The following is a 20,450-nucleotide window of genomic DNA, read 5'->3' as shown; positions in this document are numbered from 1 at the left end:
AAAGCCATGTGGGAAGAATGTTGTCCTTGCACATCCTAATCTCCATCTCCACTGAGCATTTGTGTGTTTTGGAAAAAAAAAAAAAAAAAGTGAAAAGGAAGTGTTGAGTTGCTCTAATGCAAAGTGTAAGACAAGAGAACAAATCACAGTGGCACGAGATCTTCCTTCATCTATCTGGGTCTGCCATGCTCCATGACCCTCTCATATGTACCACTTAGCACAGACCACTAGCCCGGGCTCCGCATACCTGCTGATTATGTATAAAAGCAATGGTTAACCAAAAGTAATGCAGGTATGTAAACTACCCAGAAGGTAGACTGGGTGAGAATATTTGCACACACAAAGCTTGGAGCAGGTGTGAAGAGCGCAGACTGTCAAAGGACTTGTGTTCTGCAGAGTGAAGATGAGTAAAGATGCCATGCCTTTATATACAAGAAAGCCAAGGTTACAAACACTAGGATAAATGGATGCAAACCCGCAACACCAATCACAAAGCGGTCTGATACGAAAGTTCATCAAATTGCTGGAATGAGAGATATGGGATGCATTTGACAAATGGTACCTCTGGGACAGATGAACATACTGAGGTTGCTGTCAAAAGTGACTAACGGATGAAATTCAGAAGCTCCATTTCCCCTCCACCCACTTAGGAGAGAGCAACCAACTCCCAACATAGAAATGCCTTTAAATGTGTCTGTTTATCAGACAGGATGAAAGCAAACCTGCCACGGGAGCGAGCTATACATACACACTGAGGGAAAGATGTCTCGGTTCCCACCTCTATCCCATCCCACAACCCTAGAACACCTCGATGGGCCTCATAACTGCCCAACCCGTGGAGTCTTCTATGATCGCTTGATCTTCATTCATCTCACAAATGTATAGGAAATTGAGTCCTTCATTCATCTCCCAATTGTAGAGGAAATTGAGTCCTTGGAAATTCTCATTCTCCCTCTTCCTCTTTCTCCTCCCTCCTTCCCTCTTTTTCTCTCCTCATCAGCAGAGGGGTGGATACTACTCCAGTAAACAGCCCTGGCACAGCAGCTGGCTGACTCCACGCAGCCGAAACCCATTTCCCTTGTCCCCACTGCCATACGTCTATGTGTCCCATTTGAATTTAGAGCAGACCGTGGGCACGTCATATGGACATGGAACAGCCTTTGTCCAGCAGCAGGCAGCAAATTATAAACTGTGCAGCTACAGGAGAAAATGTCTCAGTACCCCTGGCACAGCTTCATTCCTTCACTCCACATCCCACAGCTCAAGGACTCTCCTACAAGGATAACCTAAAACTGGAAATGGAGCCCAGTCTAGAGGTCTCTGCAGTAACTTAGGCCGCACACAGACGACGGCTACACCATAGGAGTAGATGTTAAGGAGTCAATTGTGTGTATATTTTGCTTTTTAAAACCAGAATGCTCTTAAATTGTATTTAACATATAGGCTGCACCAATATCGGCATCTACTCTCCAGAGTATCATAAGCTCCGCAAGGAAGTCTGAGTCTCTCTGAGAGGGCAACCAATGTCACCCCTACCCAATTGTGAGCTAGGATATAATCCAATTTACAAATAACACATTATTTGGAAGACTAGATAGAAAAACCTAGCTTCCCTTAAGACATCCTTTACTTAAAGAAAGATTCCCAGGAGAAGGGGAATTAGGTTGAAAATTCAGTGAGGAAAACAAAAAGAAACAAAATAAAACCAGTTATTTTCCTTACTTTTCACAGAAACCACATCAGGAGGTTAGACACAAGTCAATTCAACATCTCTTACATGCAGCCAGAAAAGTCAAGGTGATAAATATTAACACTTTATGAATCTTACTTAAAGATCTTATTTACTAAGATACATTAGGTAAATATACCAGTATAACAATTATCAGTACATTACTATATTTGATAGATATCTATTTCATCTTTATCCTGTTTAAAAAATGTATTTATTATGTACAGTGTTCTGCTTGCAGCCCAGACGAGGGCGCCAGACTTCATTGTAGATGGTTGTGAGCCACCATGTGGTTGCTGGGAATTGAACTCAGGACCTCTGGGAAAGCAGCCAGTGCTCTTAACCGCCGAGCCATTTCTCCAGCCCCTTTACCCTCTCTTTGTATGTTTGATTAGAATTCACAGTTTAAAGTTCGCTGACTATAGAGGCACAAGCCACGTGCACATTTTACATGCACAGAAGACAGTGGCAACATTTTCCTATCACCAGGATAATTCAGATTATTTATAGGCAATACTTTTAACAGAATTTTCTATCAGTGAGAGCATCTTCATTTCAAAACTGAGTATTTAGAAATGTGGCATAAAACTAAGGTATCTGCCTAATTTTCAAGCTACTCAGCTTGTAGGTTAAGGAAAGACCATATTGAAAGACAAATTTTAAAAAATCAATTAAAGCCAGATATAATATGTGAAAAGGACAGTAAGTAAGAAAACACAATTCCGGACACTGGAAGAATTATCAAACCTCTCCAAAGCACGGAGCACCAGTTAGCTTGAAGTTAACCAACACAAGCTCATCAACACATTTCCTTATGCAATCGCATGGCATCTAAGAACGAGGAAAATTACTTAGGACGTTTGATGTCTGTGTCTTCCAACGTGAGATCAAATTAATGGAATCAGCAACATGCCTGAAGCTCAGTCCAATGGCTGACTCTAGGAGTTCTTCAAAAGTGCACAAAGACTCCAGAACACAGGCCACTCAATAAAGATAAATCTACCTCACAAGAATGAATGAGAAAATTTTGTGTACAGTTTAATTCGGATACACTGTGCTAAAAATATTCTTAATGGACTAAAATTACATTAGCCAGCCAAATAAATAGTCTTGTCTTATTTTGAAAACTATAAACACTTCAACAAGCCCATCAGATTAGCAGTGTTCATGTTTAAATAATTCTATTTATTAATACAGATTGATCCATAAACCTCATAAGTCCACTTATAAAGTTAATCCTTATTACATGGAATTTTATTTATTTTATTTTTTAATCTTCATGAGTACTGAAAAGCCTTTCACTGTTAATGCAACTTGTATTCTCCAGCCTCTCTCAGCTGTCAAGGTACCAAGATAACATTAAAAATACACAATGAGTTTTCTAAAATTCATACTGGGCAGTGGCAAACTGAAAGCAAAGGCATTAGAACAATAAATATTATGAAGAAATAACTGTGTGAATAGACCTCAGCTACAGAAAAGATCAAGGTACTAACAAAACTGCAAGCTCTTAATTCAAGTGTCTGAAAAGCTCAAAGAAGATAGACTTTCACTGATAAAACATGGGGACATTCAAGGTAATGACAGCCAAATTAAAGATACCTTTAAAGAGCACCAATTACACATCAGGATAAATTTGGATTGCAGAAATGAAGACTCAGCTTCTTCCAAAACATAGTCTAGGATCAACAGCTCCTCTTGCACACTGGTAGCTCATATTTTTACCACTCAGGCAGAGGTGATGGGCATAGGCATGAACAGTGAGGTGAGAGAGAGGACAGGATCTGAGGAAAGAAAATCTGTCCTAATTCCTGATGGCTCCCATTTTGCCCTCACTGGGTAATCTGGTGGCAGCTACTCCTCTGTGGCTGCCCAGCTGGTGTCAAACTTAGTACAATAAGAGCACTGCACAATCCAGTTCACAGCTCCCAGTGACCTTTCTGCCTCAGCCTCTGGAATAGCTGGGGCTCCAAGCTCAAACCTCCACTTCCTGTACTTTTCCTCACTACTGCCAGGTTTTCCTTTCAACTAATGCCCCTTATGCCCTTCTTCTACAATGTCTTTCTGTAAAGGCCAAAGAATCTCAGAAGTAATGATAATATATACTATTTAAAGACTTTTTTGTAATGTAAGATGGACAGAAGCTAAAAGTTTTAAATTTAATCATGAGGACAACCGTGGAAAACTTCACCCCATCAAAAATAAATGGTACGTGGCACGTACAGAGGGGCAGGAAGATTTAGGTGCTGTGGTGCCCAACGTCCAGCACATGCTGCCCACATATGTCCTAGCCAGTGTATCAGGCGTCTCAATGCTATCTATGGGTCCTCTAGCCTAGTTTTAAGAGGCTAAGAGGGTTCCTCTAACAAATAGTAACATAACAAAATTACAGCTTTAATCGAAAACATAAAACAACAATCTAGAGCAATACAGCTTTCTTCTAATAGCAAACTAAAACTAACTGGGAAGGACAACTAGAAAACACTGCTAAAACTCACTGGAGTCTAACTGTACTACATTTAACATCAACAAGTGAATGGTCAAGAAAGATGCCAGAGAGAGCGTGCAGCAGGCACTGAAGCGGGGGTGGGGGGTGGGGGTGGGGTCAAGAGAGCTCTTTCTGCAGAAGAATTGCCAGATGGCATACTGGCCTTTCCTCCCCTTCAGCGGACACTGCTTGTAACCAAGGTCAAAGGTAATACATATTTTGTTTTTCTCAATGCTTCCATGAACTAGGGAGCTTGTCGCCTTCGTCAACACAACCTTTGACAAGCCATCATTCTCCCAGAGAGAATGCCAACTTAAGTAGGTATTCAACCTTGCATTTACGGAAAATTTCTTCTCACACCTAAGTAATATACTTAAATATTTTTAGGATATTTTTTTTTCTTTTCTTCTCTTTTCAACACTCCAATGGGGAAAATCTATGATTCTGGGGCTAGAAAACACTTAAGTTAAGTCCTCTATCTTACAAAGTTTGTGATTATGTGATCCGTTAAACTATTTCGTCTCAGGAAGAAAATGTAGCTATTACAAAACATTACCTTGGGTGTTAGATGAAATGTGGCTATACCACACCGCGTGGTCAAATAGTATTTGCAACATCCTGGGAAATAAAACTGGGTGACTTGTTCATAAAAATCTCAAGCTCACTGTTCCTAACTGAACGTCAAGCCATTCTTCTGTCACATGCCGCCGATATGCTCGGAATGACTCATGGTCTGGTTGTTTGCTCAAGGACTAGCTAACTCGAGAACTGGGGTATATGCCCATCAGTAACTCAGTGAATAAGCACACAGACCGCCACTACTTTCTGTATGGTGCAGAAAATGACTTAGATTGTTAAAGAGTTGAAAACAAAGAAAATGAGAAAGAGAAGAAGAGAGGGGAATGGTAAGGAGAAGGGAAAGAAAGAGGAGGCATAGTTGCAAAAACCATGACTCAGAAAAATTTAATATATTGTTTCTCTAAACTGTTACAGCTAAAGTTTGTCAACCTCTAAACTTTAACAAAAGGAGATGGGGGCCCACTTTTAGATTCTCGGGGTTTTCACATAGGTCAATATCTTTAACAATGTCTATATTATGAAACAAAGCTAACCGGAAGAGCTCAACAGCTCAAACACAAAAATTCTTCTCAAACGGAAAACAGCATGTCAGACTTCACCGTCTGTGGGTCAGGTTTTCTCAAGCTGGGCTTTGGGTCCAGACACCTGTGGCTGCTGGGTAACCTGTCTGCTGCAGGATGCTTAGCAGCATCTCTGGACTCTACCCACTAGATGTGAGTCACATCTCCACCCAAATTATGCCATCACGAATGAGTCTACACTTTGTCAAATGTCTCCTGGAGGCAAAATCACTTCTGAGGAGAACAGCTCTTATAGTTAATTGTCCTCACCTTCAAAAGTTCATATTTCCCAAAGTATGTTTTCTCCGTGCCCATTAATGAGAAAGAAAGAGAACACGAGAACAAGAAAGAAAGAAAAAAAGAAAGAAAGAAAACAACAGTAATGACAAACTCAAAGCAGAGATCTTGTTGATACAATTACTTGACAGTAAACCTGCACATTCTCCTTCAGTTTAGTAGCTGGGCACGAGAACTGGACCAGACTTACCTAAAACGCTGTGCCTGCTGAGCTAGCGGTCCTGGGTACCTTCTGTTTGGAGACTGGTACAGCTGGGAAAGGATGGCCTGATTGGTTTTTTGGCTTGGATTATTAGCAAACTTTACAGTGATTGGCTCTGTGGCACCAGGAGGTTTCTGGCCATTTAGGCCTTTGATAGCTTCTTCTGCCTCAATCCGCTTGTCAAATCGAATAAACCCTACACCCCTTGATATGCCTAAGGTAGATTTAAGTAAAGATTTGGGAAAGAGGGAGCAGGAGAAGGGAAGAAGAGAAGAAAGGATAAATTAATTTTTCCTTCTCACGAACATCTTTTCACCCACATATAACATTTGCCACAAAAATCACATCAGGAAGAAAATTTTACCTCAGTAATTCAACTTTGAATCTCAATTTTCCACCTTTTATAAATGCACGAAATAATGTGAGTTCTCACTATTGATCACGTGCTTGTCAAGAAGCCAAGAAAGCACAAAAGTACATAAACCCATGCTTTTCCCCCCTGCATTCCTTCCTGCCTCCTGTGCTTTCTGTAGTAGCACCAACTGCTGCCTGAGTTCTGGTTCTCAAAGCATGCTATTGGAAAGGCAGCCTCTTCCCTTGAAATAAAAACCAAACCAAGCATTTGCTAAAGACACTCGAGAGCAGATAGAGCTCAACTAAAATTCTAAGTAATACATTCATCTTATCACATCATTTAGCATGAAAGTCTCTCAATAAAACAAAACCTAGACAGGCGGTGGTGGTGCACACCTTTAATCCCAGCACTCGGGCAGGCGGATCTCTGAAGTCAACCTGGTCTACAGAGCAAATTCAGGACCATCAAGGCACACAGAGAAACCCTCTCTTGAAAAAACAAAAAAGAAATGTGGGGAAAAAAAAAACGCTGAAGAGGGTCTTCACATCGTCTGAGCTCCGCCGTGCTTCTCTTTAGCTATATATTACAGAAGTAATGTTCCACGGGGAAAAGGTAAAAGAGGACCTGGATTTTCCAAGTTAAATCAGTAGGACCGCAAGCTTCCTGGCACCTCCAGCACTGCTCTTAACCGCGGAGAGCCATTCCCTGTCTGACAACAATGGCAAAGCAGGGCATGAACGAGGCTTATCCGGTTTATGAGAAACAGCAGCGTGTGACTCTCAGCTCATCCCATTTAATTGTCACAGGCAGGTGAGCAGGTAATCACAGCTGGTCAACACAACGCAAGCAGCTGCAGAGAAATGCCTTCTTGGCAACTAACCAGATACTCACAGGATGGGTTTTAGACTAGCAGGTAGGAAAGTGTAGATACTTCTAAGTGGGTGGGCCAGGGAAGAAAGGAGGGGCGACTGAGAAAACCTGGACCATCTTGACTTAGAGCAACCTCAAAAATAAAGGAGGTTTGTTTGCCTTACAACTACACCTGGAGAAGGCTCAGAATTTTCTAAGGTTAATAAGGCATTTTCTACATGTATGCTTAATCCGATACACTCAATCACTTTGTCTTGTTCTGTGTAAACAATGTGCAGTGTCCACAGTAAACACCTGATGGCTGAATAACAAGCTGCTGGGCTTCATTGCCCCTCCCCCTACTTCAGGGACGGTGTAGGAGTTTTTCTTAAAGTTCTAAGTAAAGAAGATATAATTATAAATATATCCTTCCGTGTACCTACTGGCTCCTATTAAGAACTATCATCCCAGCTAGCATATTTCCAGCTCTCAGTATGCTGAAGCAGGTGGTTTGCGACCATGTGAGATGCCAGGTTGGTCAGAGAGAGAGAAATCTCTTGAATTTCCAAAAAAGAAAAAAGGAAAAAGAAAGGGCAAAAAGAACAACACAAGGGAGAAAAGTAAAATAAAATACTAAAATTTTATTCTAATGGCTGCTCCATTAGAAAAGCACAGATTAAAAAATGGCATTCTCACAGGTGGGACTACTTAAAGTGTGTATGTGCAGGGGGGTGCCTATCCTCAGGAGTGTGAGTGTGTGTGGGTGTGTGCCTATCCTCAGGAGTATGAGTGTTCGTGTGTAGGGGGGTTGCTATCAGGAGTGTGAGTGTGAGTGTGTGTGTGTGTGTGTGTGCCTATCCTTAGAAGTGTGGGGGGGGGCTGCCTATCCTAAGGAGTGTCTGTGTCTGAGGGGTGTATATCCTCAGGAGTGGGGGGGGGCGTTGCCTATCCTAAGGAGTGTGGAGGGAGGGTGCCTATCCTAAGGAGTGTGTGGGGGTGTGTGTGCCTGTTCTCAAGAGTGTGAGTGTGTAGGGGGTGCCTTTCCTCAGGATTGAGTACATTTGGAGTAGGACCCCAGAATTTGTAGTTCTAGCAACATTCCAGTAGGCTGCTGGTGCCGGAGGTATGGGCCACACTCAGGACATACTAAGAATGTCCACCTATCATCCTTCACACTCCGGAAGGTCCATTGTTAAAGAAAAGAGACACAATTTCCATGTCACAGATGAAGCCTACTCTAAGTCCACCAACTTCTTGTTGACTACAAAATTCTGTTTAAAAAAATGCTATGAAAAAAAGGTATTTTCTGCTTGGAATAAATCTTGTTTGATTGGCTATGCTTGGAATTTTATTTAGCCCCATTAACAAACTGTGTGCAATACAGCACAGTGTGTTAGAATGAATCAGGGGATAACGGAAGAGCTACTGCAGCTAACGTCCAGTCTTGCACACTTTCAGACTTTCTCATGGCAGTACAGTCTACAGGCCATTATCCCAGGCAAGGGTACACACTGTTGATTCTACCCAGAAGTCTAGGAACAGAAGAGCACTTCCTGTGAAGCCAATTAACAACACAGAATGGAAGAGCAGACCACTCCGACCAAATTCACAACTGAAGCTGAAAACTGTGGCCTGATTTTTATTCTGGGGTTAATCTGCCCCTTTCTTACACTAAAAACCCACACATTGGGATACACGACACTACAATGTGACTGGTGTGGAAATAAGGCCCTGCAGGTGACTTCCCGCCCCCTCCTTTTTCATATTTCTCTATTTTTATTCGGTTTTGGAAAGGACAAGTGTTGCTTTTATATAGAAAATCTAAAAATCTGTAATGCAATCCATATCGGCAGCTTTCTGCTCACTAGCAGTGCCGGCAGAAGTGTTCCTTATGTATGAAGTCCTAATGAACATCTTATTCTCATTTCATTTGGTCAAAAGTTGCATTAGGCATAAAACAAATTGCTACCACTCAAAATTCCGTGCTCTTACGCAGGCCTCTGTGGCACAGCAGAGCCCTGGAAAACCGCCTCCACAGCAATCACCAGAGTGGATTCCGCCTCATCCTCACTCAGAGTACCAGCTGCATCCTGCTGCAGTGAATTTCGCTTTTCACAAAAATAAAGATTGTTTATAAGGAGGATAGGGGCTTCTTTCACAAAGAGGCTTGAAAATGAAGATTATAGCATCTATAAGTTTATTACAAGCCATGAAACAGGCTTCAAACCTGCAGCTTCAGGGTGGAAATGACTCAAGCTTGCTCACTCCACTCCACCATCTATTTCTGTCCATGAACATTTATGAACAATTCCAGCAGAAAATTGCATTTTCTGGCCCACATACACCTCTGATGTGCTCTAGAGGCAAGGCTGCTGTGTGAGGAGACAGAGTATTTCAGAATCTGCCCGTCAGAGAGCACAAGACTATCCAGAACCACTGCCTACTTACCAGTGACCTGGTCGACAAGAATGCGAGAAGTAATGATGCGTCCGTACTGTGAAAACAGCTGCTCCAGCTCCTTCTGGGTCATTGTTTTCGGAAGCCCGCTGACATATAAGTTTGCATCTCTGATAGAAGCTGAGCTTGGGCGAGCATAGGAAACCTGAAAAGGGGAATACGGTTAAGCATGCTGATATACTCACTCCTTTCAGAAACTCAATGCCTACCTTGATAACTGCTCCATAAGGGGCAGAGAGCAAACACTGGCGTTAATGTAAGTAGGATGTTTATTCATGGGGCGGGGGCGCATTTCAGACAAGAAGACAATGCCATTTCTCTGTGTGAATAAGAGAAGATCTACTCCAAGCGCATCTGTGAGGTCTCAAATGAGACCAGTACCACACAGCACAGCACACCAAGGGGAGCAGACCAGTATCACACACAGCCCAGCACACCAAGGGAAGCAGACGAACATTTACACACAACACAGCACACCAGCGGAACCAGACCAGTATCACACACAGCATAGCACACCAATATCGCACACAGCACGGCACACCAAGGGGAGCAGGCCAACAGGAAGCAAGAGATGTGGGAGCAATCGCTCCTAGTTAACATATTTTGAAGTCATCAGATGCATTCTTATGACTGACTTGTTTTCCATACTCTACTGTCTCTGGAGATGGTGGTATACATTTAAAAATACTTAAACATTTGTGAAGGTTTTCTTATAACTTTTGTCAATGCCACTTACACAAACTCCCAGAGATTTAAATACACTAAGGAGTCATAACCTTCTTGATCCACTGTCTTCTCATTTACAAGTTTTCATAACCTTCATTTTTAGAGCAAGTGTTTTCAATGACTTTATCTGCTATTTAATGTTCTCTCAAAAAAAAAAAAAAAACCTCCTGTAAGTTTTTTAAAATTTTTCATACAATATAATTTCATCATATTCTTTCCCCTCTTCCAATTCTTCCCAGGTCCACCCTCTCTACTCACTCTACTCCATGTTCCTTCTCTATCTCAAAATAAAACAACAAATCTCACCATCCTGACGACAGAAGCACCCATGAATATAAGCAGGGAGTCCCTTCTGTGTTGGCCAATCCTCCTGAGCATAAGGCCTGCCCTGGAGTAGTTGATATACCCAATGTCACTCCACTGGATAAAGCAGACTTCCCTCTCCCAGCAGGTACCAACTACATGGGCTTATTTCCTGTTTCCACACTGGGATTTGTCTAGCTTGAACTTGTGAGGGGGTCTTGTGCATCTCCGTAGTCTGTGAGTTCTTACGTGTATCAGCCCTGTAGTATTCCCTTGGCTCTCACAGTCTTTCTGCCTTCCTTATACTTAAAGTCTTTTAATGAAAGAATTCCAAATTTGTACAAGATGGGAGACAAAAAGCCTGTATTAGTTTATAATCATCACTATTCAGGTCTTGCTCATCACTGGATTCATAATGTTTAGAAATGACCAGCTTGTGGTCAATGCAAGAATATGTGCTGATCCCTCATGGATGATGTGAGTCCACAGCACTACATGCATTTATGGCATACTCCATCATCTCATCCAGATTCTTGTCCAAGCTGAAATCCATACCTGCTCTGCCCATCATATAAGCATTACTGAGACAGCTACGTGTCCTGTCCCCTAAGTGATTCCTCATCATACTCCCTTCGGTTTGCCTGTGATTTCTTCAGGACTGGCCAACTACATGGACAGAAATTTTGTAACATGGCTTGTCTACTGCATCATTCATAAAAAGAGCCAACACACCTAACTCTGGGATTGACTTGCTAGACTAACACAATATGATTACTTCTGCCTGATTATGTTACCTAGTAGTGCCCACCTTTAATCATGCTGATTTCTCTAATATAGAATCTTTGCTCAAAACTAATATTTTCGTAACTAAAGCATCAAACATTTTCTTCCTGGTTTATGCCTGCAATTCTTTGTTAACTTTTAAAAATAACTTTCTAGGAAATAAAACAAAAGAAGAAAACACAGGCCATGTTCTATATTAATTTATGAAGTTCTTGGTTATCTTTTACCCCTTACATTCAATACCTCTATTCTTATCAGTGTGCTCACTAACAAGTGAAAATACAGATGCTGTTCCAAGGTCTAATTTGACAGTCACATTACAGTGTCCTGTCCTACACAAAGGAATCTGGGACAGGAACAAAGGGAAAATATTCACATACACTCTTTCCCTCTGCACCTAGCTACTTAGTGATGAACACTCGTAAGAAAAGGGAAAAGGGGAAGAAACCTTGAAGCGATCAAAATAATATTAGCAAAAATCCATCCTTGGGACTTCTGTACCTATGGTCCCACGGCCACTAAAGTAAGTTTGAATTTGTGAGAACACATGACTACCAAAGCTCTCTTCTAGACTGCTTTGTCATCATCTAAGGAGGCTACACAATCCGGCGCTTGCCCCACTTCTAGACTGAGGAATTCATGGCTTTATTTCTGCAGCAGGGAGTCAGTCAGCAGTCACTCTGCTCTGGACCATGTGGCTGAAATGCTCTCTTTGTGAAAGAGCCACTCACCATGGGTTACAGGGCGGTCACAAGCATTTATGCACTGTCAATGAGTGAGAGGCTAACGGAGAAACAGTCAGGAGGCTCAAGATTAGGATACACAGGGAGAGTCACAGTGGTGAAAAGTGACAATTCTCCAATCAGTGAGCCTAGTTCAAAGCTAGATTCAATTCACTGAAGACCCTGTTAACTTGGGACAAACTCCCTAGTCTTAATACATCACATAAACCGCGGAATTGTACTTTTAAAAGTAGTTCTTAAGAATAAATAAGTACTTTTTAGTTTGCACGGCATTAAGAGTCTAAAATAGGGTGGCTGTGCTATGAATATGATTCACCTCTACATACATCTGAGCACGTCAAGAAAGACGCATGACTAAGTTCAGAGTAACTGAGTCCATCATGGCTTTCCAGAGTCCTTCACTCCTGCAGCGACATGCACTGCTTTGTACATCTCCGACATGTGTGGGTGAGGTGCTTTAAGTTATCCTGAGATATATTTAGGATAAAGGGCTTATATTTAGTGATTATATAAAAAAAAAAAAAAAACTGAAAGCATACTGGATCAGTTGCCCTGCCTTGAATGCCCATCCTTTTGTTTGCTTGCTTTTGTCTTTGTTTGGTTTGGCTTTTGAGATAGGACTTCATTCTTTAGCCCAGGCTGGCCTCAGAATTAGGTCAAGTCTCCTGCCTCAGCGTTGTGGGTGCTTGGTCTGAGAGGTGTGAACATCCATAGCAGGCTTAACATACACATTTAAATTTACGTTATTTAATTTCAAATCATGTTTTAAAAGCTTTAAGACAAATCTTAGAACAGCGTTTCCCTGTAACGTTGTCAGAGAACTGGTTTCCACTACTATACGTAGAACAGAGATAATGGGTTACACTATAACCCATGATGGTAACAAGCACTGCTTAACGATGTAATCGTGTTCACACTTAGGTTTTTGTCAGATATAAAGTATGATCAAATAGTTTTCTTTCTGTGCCTTCAACTATCTTCTAAGGCAGGCAGGGCACAGAAAAAAAAAAATTAAGGCTGGCGGAAGAGGTAAAGATAATTCAAATCCCATGCCTGAGGTCATACACAGCTGCTACAGAGTTCTGGATTCACCAACTGATCTCGGCTCTGTGCCTTTTTCTCCTGCTCCAACTCTCTCTACACAGTGTCACACTACTGAAGCTAGCGTGTCAGCTCACTTGTTGTAAGAGGTTCAGAATTTTTAAGCAACTCTAGACTCCTTCTTAGAACACATACATAAACTAAGCAAAGATAGCAGAAAAGATGTCACTAAACCAGTTATTTTTATGTCATATGCATTAATGTATTTCAAAGTAGCTTTTCTTAAAAATAGTGGTCACCAGTTGAGATTAAATGTAGAAATTGTACATCATAATTAAAATTAGTTTTATTTCACACTCTAAGCCATTAAAATAAAACACACTACCCTCAGGAATTTCCAAGAAGAAAGGCTGTGTTGACCCTTCTCCCATAATGCACCAGGTAAGTTTCTCAGAATTAAAGCAGCCCCCTTTGCTCGGTCAGGAATATCACTGTTGACAACATTCTGCCTTCCAAGAAAAGGAAAACAGTTCCTCAATCTCAGAGGATTATAAATACAAAGTACACTTCAGATCCTTGGAGAAGGATGAAGATGCTCACTGTGGGGATTTAAATCAGTTATCAGCCCAACCTACCTAGTAATTATTAGCAGTGGTCAGCACTCAGATTTTGCTGTGAATTTGGAGCTGTATGGATGCCTTGCCTGTGCACCAACCCACACAGGGGTGTCTCCATCCTCAAAGTGCTAAATACCCTTGTGGGTCTTTAAAACTAAATTCCCTCAGAGACGGCTCAAGTGGGTTTTCTTTTCCAGTTGAATTCTGTACTTAGAAATACTTCAATACAATGAATCTCTAGCATATGTCCTAGAAGGGGCCAACAGCGTCTTCCTTCTGCAAATGTGAGCTGATCTCCAATCTAAGTCACTGGATTAATATATGGGTTTGTATTTTAAATTTTCAGTGCCATTTAAACAGGTGAATATTTAATGCCTGAGGAGCAAGGTTATGAAATGTCAAAACTACTAAGTGAAGGATCTAATTTAAGAGGCAGCCAGAGCGTCTGCAATTTAAATATTTAAAGATGATACAGGGAGTACAAAAACTGAACACCAATCTGCTTCCAAGATAGCAATTTAAAACTCAGGTTTATTCTGGAATTTCTCACAAGCCTACAAGTGATATAATAAACCAAGACAAGCAATGCTGAGGCTACTTGAGGGAAGCAGGAGGGAGGGAGAAGCAGCAGGCAAAGAGACCCTCTAGCCAATGGCTTCCAAAAGTGATAGTCACAAATGAGACTATGCTGGACAAACAGAAAAAAAAAAAAAACTTACCAAAGCAATAAGGTCTCAAAAACAGAGTACTCTGAAACACACTATATTCTCTGTAATTAAAAACCCATTTCTTCATCATCATCAGCTAAAACTAATTACACATTAAACATGCAAATATGAGTAACACATATACTAAGAGTGAGCTACTGAAGCATGTTAATCAAAATACACAGAACTATAGGGATGAAAAATATCCTTGGGTAAGAACTGATACTTCATTAAATGTGAAGCCTAGTATCTTAGACATTATTGCAGTCGACAGAAGGTCATCTGAAACAATTCTGTCCAAAAGCACTACTGCCCTATCTCTGATTCATCAACAGGAACATCGGAAACAGTGATGCTAATACGGGCAGATTCAAGTGGTATGATCCACAAATGAACAAAGCAGTCCCTTCCTTTTAACACCATGCACATCTGAGAAATCACCCACCGACAAGATCATCAATGAACAGCTTTTATCATTTGACAACTACTGACCCAGAACTACAAACATTAGACTTGAAAATTAAATGCTTGCCACTTTAGACATTTTTTTAAAAGCCTTATTCATTTTCTTCTAACTGAAAAGAGTAGGAAAGGTCATAATTATGCCCATTTACTCTCCAAGTGAACTGCTCTTCACATCATACAGTGAAAGGACCGGGACTATCGGCAAAGGCACCTATCACCAAATCCAAGTTGGCTCTTGCTGGAGTCAGTGGAAGTCAAGACAGCACCATGGCTAAACAGTTGGTTGCTGTGTGCCTTCTTCCTGAGAGACTTAGAACACATACTGAGGGATTCGGCCTCAGAACACAATTCAGGCCACAGACTTTAAAGGTACCCAAAGGGAAGAGGTGGGCTTTGATCAGCTTCCACATGCAAAATGCTACCAGGGGCACCCCTCAACACACGCCAAGCATATGCGATGGCAATCCTAAACTACGTTTTCAGGAAGGGCATGCTTGCCCATAGGCAGCAAATGAGATAGGTTGACGGAGCGGAGTTAAGGCTGGCTCCAGCAAATATGTTGGGGTTAAAGAAAACTACTTCTAGCAAAGGGCTTATAAAAGCCTTACACATTAGTGTAGTTACCTTTGATATTCCATGATACAGAAGTTAGAAAACACCACTAGTGGAAAAAATACAGGACTCCAAATTTGATTTAAAATAAGACTTGCTCAATGATTAATAGTGATTGCTTCAACTCAACTGAGTTCAGAGATAACAGAGAATACTTTTGATGGTATCATTCTCTGTTTAAAATGCCTGGAGCTCTTCCAATTGCTTTTAGAGTAACTTAAAATTTCTTGGACCTTTATACTTAGGGCTCTGCCTAGCTTTTCAATATAAATTCAAATTACAGTTTCCCTAGATTCCTGTTTCACTGCTTCCCATGTTGAACAAAAGCTGCTCTAACTCACCTATAATTCAGTCAATTCCAACTTCCTGCAGATGTCATCTACTCTATTACTACATAAAAGCCAATGCTTGCCAGTCCCATGCACTGTAGTCCAAATCCCATGCTTCATTACCTGTACCTACAGTGAACTGATTGTGCTGGTCTCTCAAATACTGACTGAGCCTGGTGGTGGTGGCTCAGGCCCAAAATCTCAGCACTCGGGAGACAGAGACAGGTGGATCTCTGTGAGTTTGAGGCCAGCCTGGTCTACAAAGAGAGTTCCAGGACAGGCTCCAAAGCCACAGAGAAACCATGTCTCTAAAAACTAAAACCTACTAACTGAAATAGGGCAAGCCTACTATTATCCTGTCTTATTAGTGACATGATTCTTTGAAAAAAGGAAATAACCATTATACTACTTTGCATGCACTGGTATCAACCACACATTTACTGGGATGAAGACAGTATGCCATGATCATGTACTAACTTGGAGAGTTTATTAAATTTTGTTTAAAAGAAGTTAAGCCATAAATTTTAAATGGGAGCGCCAAAAGTTCAAAGGAAGTGTTACCAAGAGAAGGGACTGACAATTCTATTAAACATGATTAATGGGAAGTTTTTAGCTCCTAAATTGAGGATTTAAATCCCCGAAAGAAACAATTTTCATCAGAGTCATAAGGTGCTAGTATGGTGGGAGTGGGGCTTAATGTTGGAATAAAAAGAAAACAGCTGTCATTTAATTCTACTTCTTCACACTTAGAAAAGACAGCTGTGACACAGAAGGGCAAGTAGCTTGTGCAAAGACACAGAGGGGAATCGGGTGATCCATTCAGAGGTGACTCCTCTGTCCCTGCATTTTTTCTTCATTATACCATTTGTTGAAACACAGCCTTTGTACTCACAAATAACTGGTAAAATGCCAGTCAATAAGAGGATGAGCAGCCGTTGCCAAGGAGATACCTGAAGAGATTCCATAAGAAGTTATGAAACTTTGCTTTGACAAATGAAATATTCCCTTAGGTACATATAAGAACTACGAAACACAGATGGCAAGAGGGCTCAGTGTATAAGGCACTTGTCATGCAAGCCTGATGACGCCAGTGCAGTCCCTGTAATCCACATAATGGTGGAAGAGAACCGATCCACAGAGCTGTCCCCTGACCTCCATGTGTGTGCACACATACACAATAATGATCTGAGTGCAGTCCCTGTAGCAGACATAGTGGTGGAAGAGAACCGACCCACCGAGCTGTCCCCTGTCCTCCATGTGTGCACATATACACAATAATGATAATAATACATATTTCAAAAATATGGAACACATTAAAGGGAGTGCCTTGGTAAGCACAAGTACAGAATTTCTTCTGTTACTAATGCCCAAGATAAATTTAGGTTATGTGTGAAAAAAATTAATTTTTGGAGGCAGGCCAGCAGAATAAAAAGAGAAAAACTAGGAATCTTGACATTTCACCAATTTACAGCAATTGAAATATACCTATAATACAAGTTCTACTATACTAAGTACGTCTGCCTCTTTGAAAAATTATACACCATTTAAAAGAAAGACACAACTGGTTGTTAACACTATGGAGGCTTCCCAGCATCGTAGCAGTTTAAATTTCATTAAGTAAAAGTCAAGGCAATTGACCTTAGCCAACATAAAGACATAGCTAAGTGTAAGATAATAACTGAAACACTGAGTGGACAAAAGAAAACAAAAGCATACTTGTTGTAAGGGTTGTGCCGAGCAAACTAGCAACTGCGGAATTGACAAACATGGGGTAGAGAGATGGCTCAGCTGTTAGGAGCACTTGTTGCTCTTCCAGAGGATCTGCATTCAATTCCCAGCTCCCACATGGTCGCTCACAATGGTCTGGAACTCCAGTTCCAGGCGATGCAGCATGCTCTTTTGGCCTCTGTGGGCACCACATGCCAATGTGCAAAATAATACATGCAGGAGAAGCACCCATACACATTAAAGGAAAAATAACATAAATGTTTAAAAACACCAATTCACAAGTATACTTCCTATTACATATGGTATAAACTCAGCCTCTGAATGTGACACCAAACAAGAGTAAGTGGAACCAATTCCATTCAAGCATATAAGCTAAGAGAGGGTCCAAATGGGCTGTGGTGAGGGACATACATAAATATGCTATTGCAATATTCAAGACATTTAAAGGGAGACCTTGGTACTTAGTGTCAGGGTTTCTGTGTACGGTGTCTGCAGTGCTACCCAGAGCCACTACTGCCCAGAGCTTCCTACTGCCCAGAGCTTCTCTACTGCCCAGAGCTTCTCTACTGCCCAGAGCTTCCTACTGCCCAGAGCTTCCTACTGCCCAGAGCTTCCTACTGCCCAGAGCTTCCTACTGCCCAGAGCTTCTATACGAGTTTCAAGCTCCTATGGGGCTGAACCGATTCTGAACTGCATATGCCTGTTTCACGGGTCGGCCACCAAGGCGACACTCTAGTATATGATGAGGGGACAGAACTCAGGGACTTGTGAAGAAGCTACCTGTAAAGTACCTCTCCAAGATGATGATGAAGTTGTGTCCCTTCAGAGACTGAGCTTTCAGACAACCATGGGAGCCTGCATGAGACTGACCTAGACCCTCTACCTATGTGTGACACTTGCATAGCTTGGTCTATTTGTGGGTCTCCTAAAAACAGGAAAAGGAGCTGTTCTTAATGCTTTCACTGGCTATTAGGAACCTATTCCTCATACCGGATTGCCTTGCCCAGCCTAAATACAAGGGGAGGTGCTTAATCTTATGACAACTTGATGCTGAATGGTTTGCTAATGCCCATGGGAGGCCTTCCCCTTTCTGAACAGAAACAGAGGAGGGAGGGGGGTGGCAAGGAGAGTGGGGATGGAATGGGAGGAAAAGAGGGAGGAGAACTGTGGTCAGGATGTAAAACAAATAAATAAAAACAAGTTGTGATATTTTTCAAAAAATAAATGCCCAACTGGCATTTATGCTTCCTGAGAAAACAGGACTTAAACTGTATTATAGAAATCAAGATATCTTCTTCTACTACATAGTAAGCCATTTTCCAATAATGGCTTCTTAAGGGCTCTTTCAAGATTCTGAAACTGGGACAGAAGACATCTCTAACTGCTGCAATACATCTCCTAAAACGTCTTAGGCCATATGTATGTAGTAGTACATGAATGCTAGTATGTCTCTAATACAGTGTCAACAGGTTACCATGGTGGCTTGGTGAAGACTTTGTGCTTGTTTTAAGTAACCTTAGCTGCTTAAACATAGAGTCATCTATGCTGGCGATAATATATACAAAAGCAAGAAGAGGTCAGCACGGCAGTTTTGGTACAGAGCCTTCATAATCTGTCTCCCTAAGGCCTGAGAAGAGAGGAAGCTATGAAAGAGTCATGGGCAACAGGCAGAGATGGGCTGATAGGGCCCGCAGGGAAAATCTCACTTGGAGGAAAAGTTCAGCTAAATCTTAAGAAAAAGATAAATCCTTCAGACATCCATTGTGGGACCGTATCTTCAATGTATTATGATGCCTGCAAGGGACAGAGCTTTGCACCACCCACCCAACGTTAGAGGTTTTTCTTTTTTTTTTTTTTAAGTACCAAAAATGTCATTTTAAGTTGTACTTGAGTTGAGGGGTTCTCCACATTTCAGCGTGTGAATGTATCTCCTAACAAGGATCCCCACAGGGCAAACCACTAGCAGGAGACAAGGATACTGTTAGTTTAATAAATAAGCCAAACAAGTACTTCTATGATCAAATAAAACTGATAAATGAAGGCAGAGATATGTGTTGGTGGTATAAGTAGAGGACAGAAGACATGGAGATGGGAGTGAGCTCTGCATTGTGAAGGGTAAGGAGCCCAGCCCAGACAGAATACTGGTACCACTGAAACTGTGAGCTGAGGTCGGATTCTAGGGCCTTAAGTATCATATCAGTGTGCAGCTCACAAGAGCAAAGGAGGGAGGGCAAAATAAGATAAGAGGAATTTTCCAGTGGAGACCTAGACAAAAAGAGTGACTGACATAAGTGTGCCAAAGTCTAACTTAATCCTATCTAGACAAGTTTCTTTCTATTCTATAACTAGCAGACACACTTCTTTAGACATTAGTCCAGATACTCAGGTCTTCTCTGACCTATTTATACACACAGTAACAAGAAAGAGTAAACTGGTCCTGTCTCTATGCACAGGAAAACCTGTAGAGAAACTTCACCTTGGTGTGGGTCTATGAACAGCTTAGTTTGTCCCTCAGGTCACCAAGGACCTCGGGAGAACAAGCCAAGCCTGCTATTTCTTGTTCCTCCAATGATCAGGTCTTGGCTAACGGGGCTTAGATGCAGAACACACAGCTAGATTTAGGAGAATTTCCCTATGAATCTATTCTGTCAAAGGTGACTACTTGACAGAATACATACACTTCTGTAATTTTCAGATTTAAGTTTCTTGCAAAAGGGTGTCATATCAAAGCTTCCACGTCCCAGATACTCCTGTGTGATGCTCTCTTTTCTTCATTGAATGAAACCATTCTTTTTTTTTTGTGTATTCAGCAATTTTTTAATTGAGAATAAGAAAAAAAAGTTTCCGCCTCCTCCCAGCCTCCCATTTCCCTCCCCCTCC

General features: G+C 41.4%; 1 protein-coding gene across 2 annotated transcripts in view; it reads right to left on the bottom strand.

Annotated features, from left to right (window-relative positions):
• The window catches only part of Elavl2 (ELAV like RNA binding protein 2), a 64,825-nt gene that overhangs the window by 4,203 nt on the left and 40,172 nt on the right, over nt 1–20,450 (bottom strand). For both annotated transcript variants that reach the window (XM_050136349.1, XM_050136350.1), the window contains exons 3-4: nt 9,508–9,661; nt 5,844–6,069 (exon numbers count right to left, since the gene is read on the bottom strand). In XM_050136349.1, coding sequence (XP_049992306.1) covers nt 5,844–6,069; nt 9,508–9,661 — 380 coding nt within the window. The remainder of the gene's footprint in view (nt 1–5,843; nt 6,070–9,507; nt 9,662–20,450) is intronic.

Source organism: Alexandromys fortis, unplaced genomic scaffold (assembly GCF_014885135.2).
Source record: "Alexandromys fortis isolate MF-2015 unplaced genomic scaffold, M_Fortis_MF-2015_v1.1 scaffold_13, whole genome shotgun sequence".
In the NCBI taxonomy this organism is placed as follows: Eukaryota; Metazoa; Chordata; class Mammalia; order Rodentia; family Cricetidae; genus Alexandromys; species Alexandromys fortis.
Note: the sequence above shows the minus strand (reverse complement) of the source record. Positions and strands in the feature narration are given on the sequence as shown.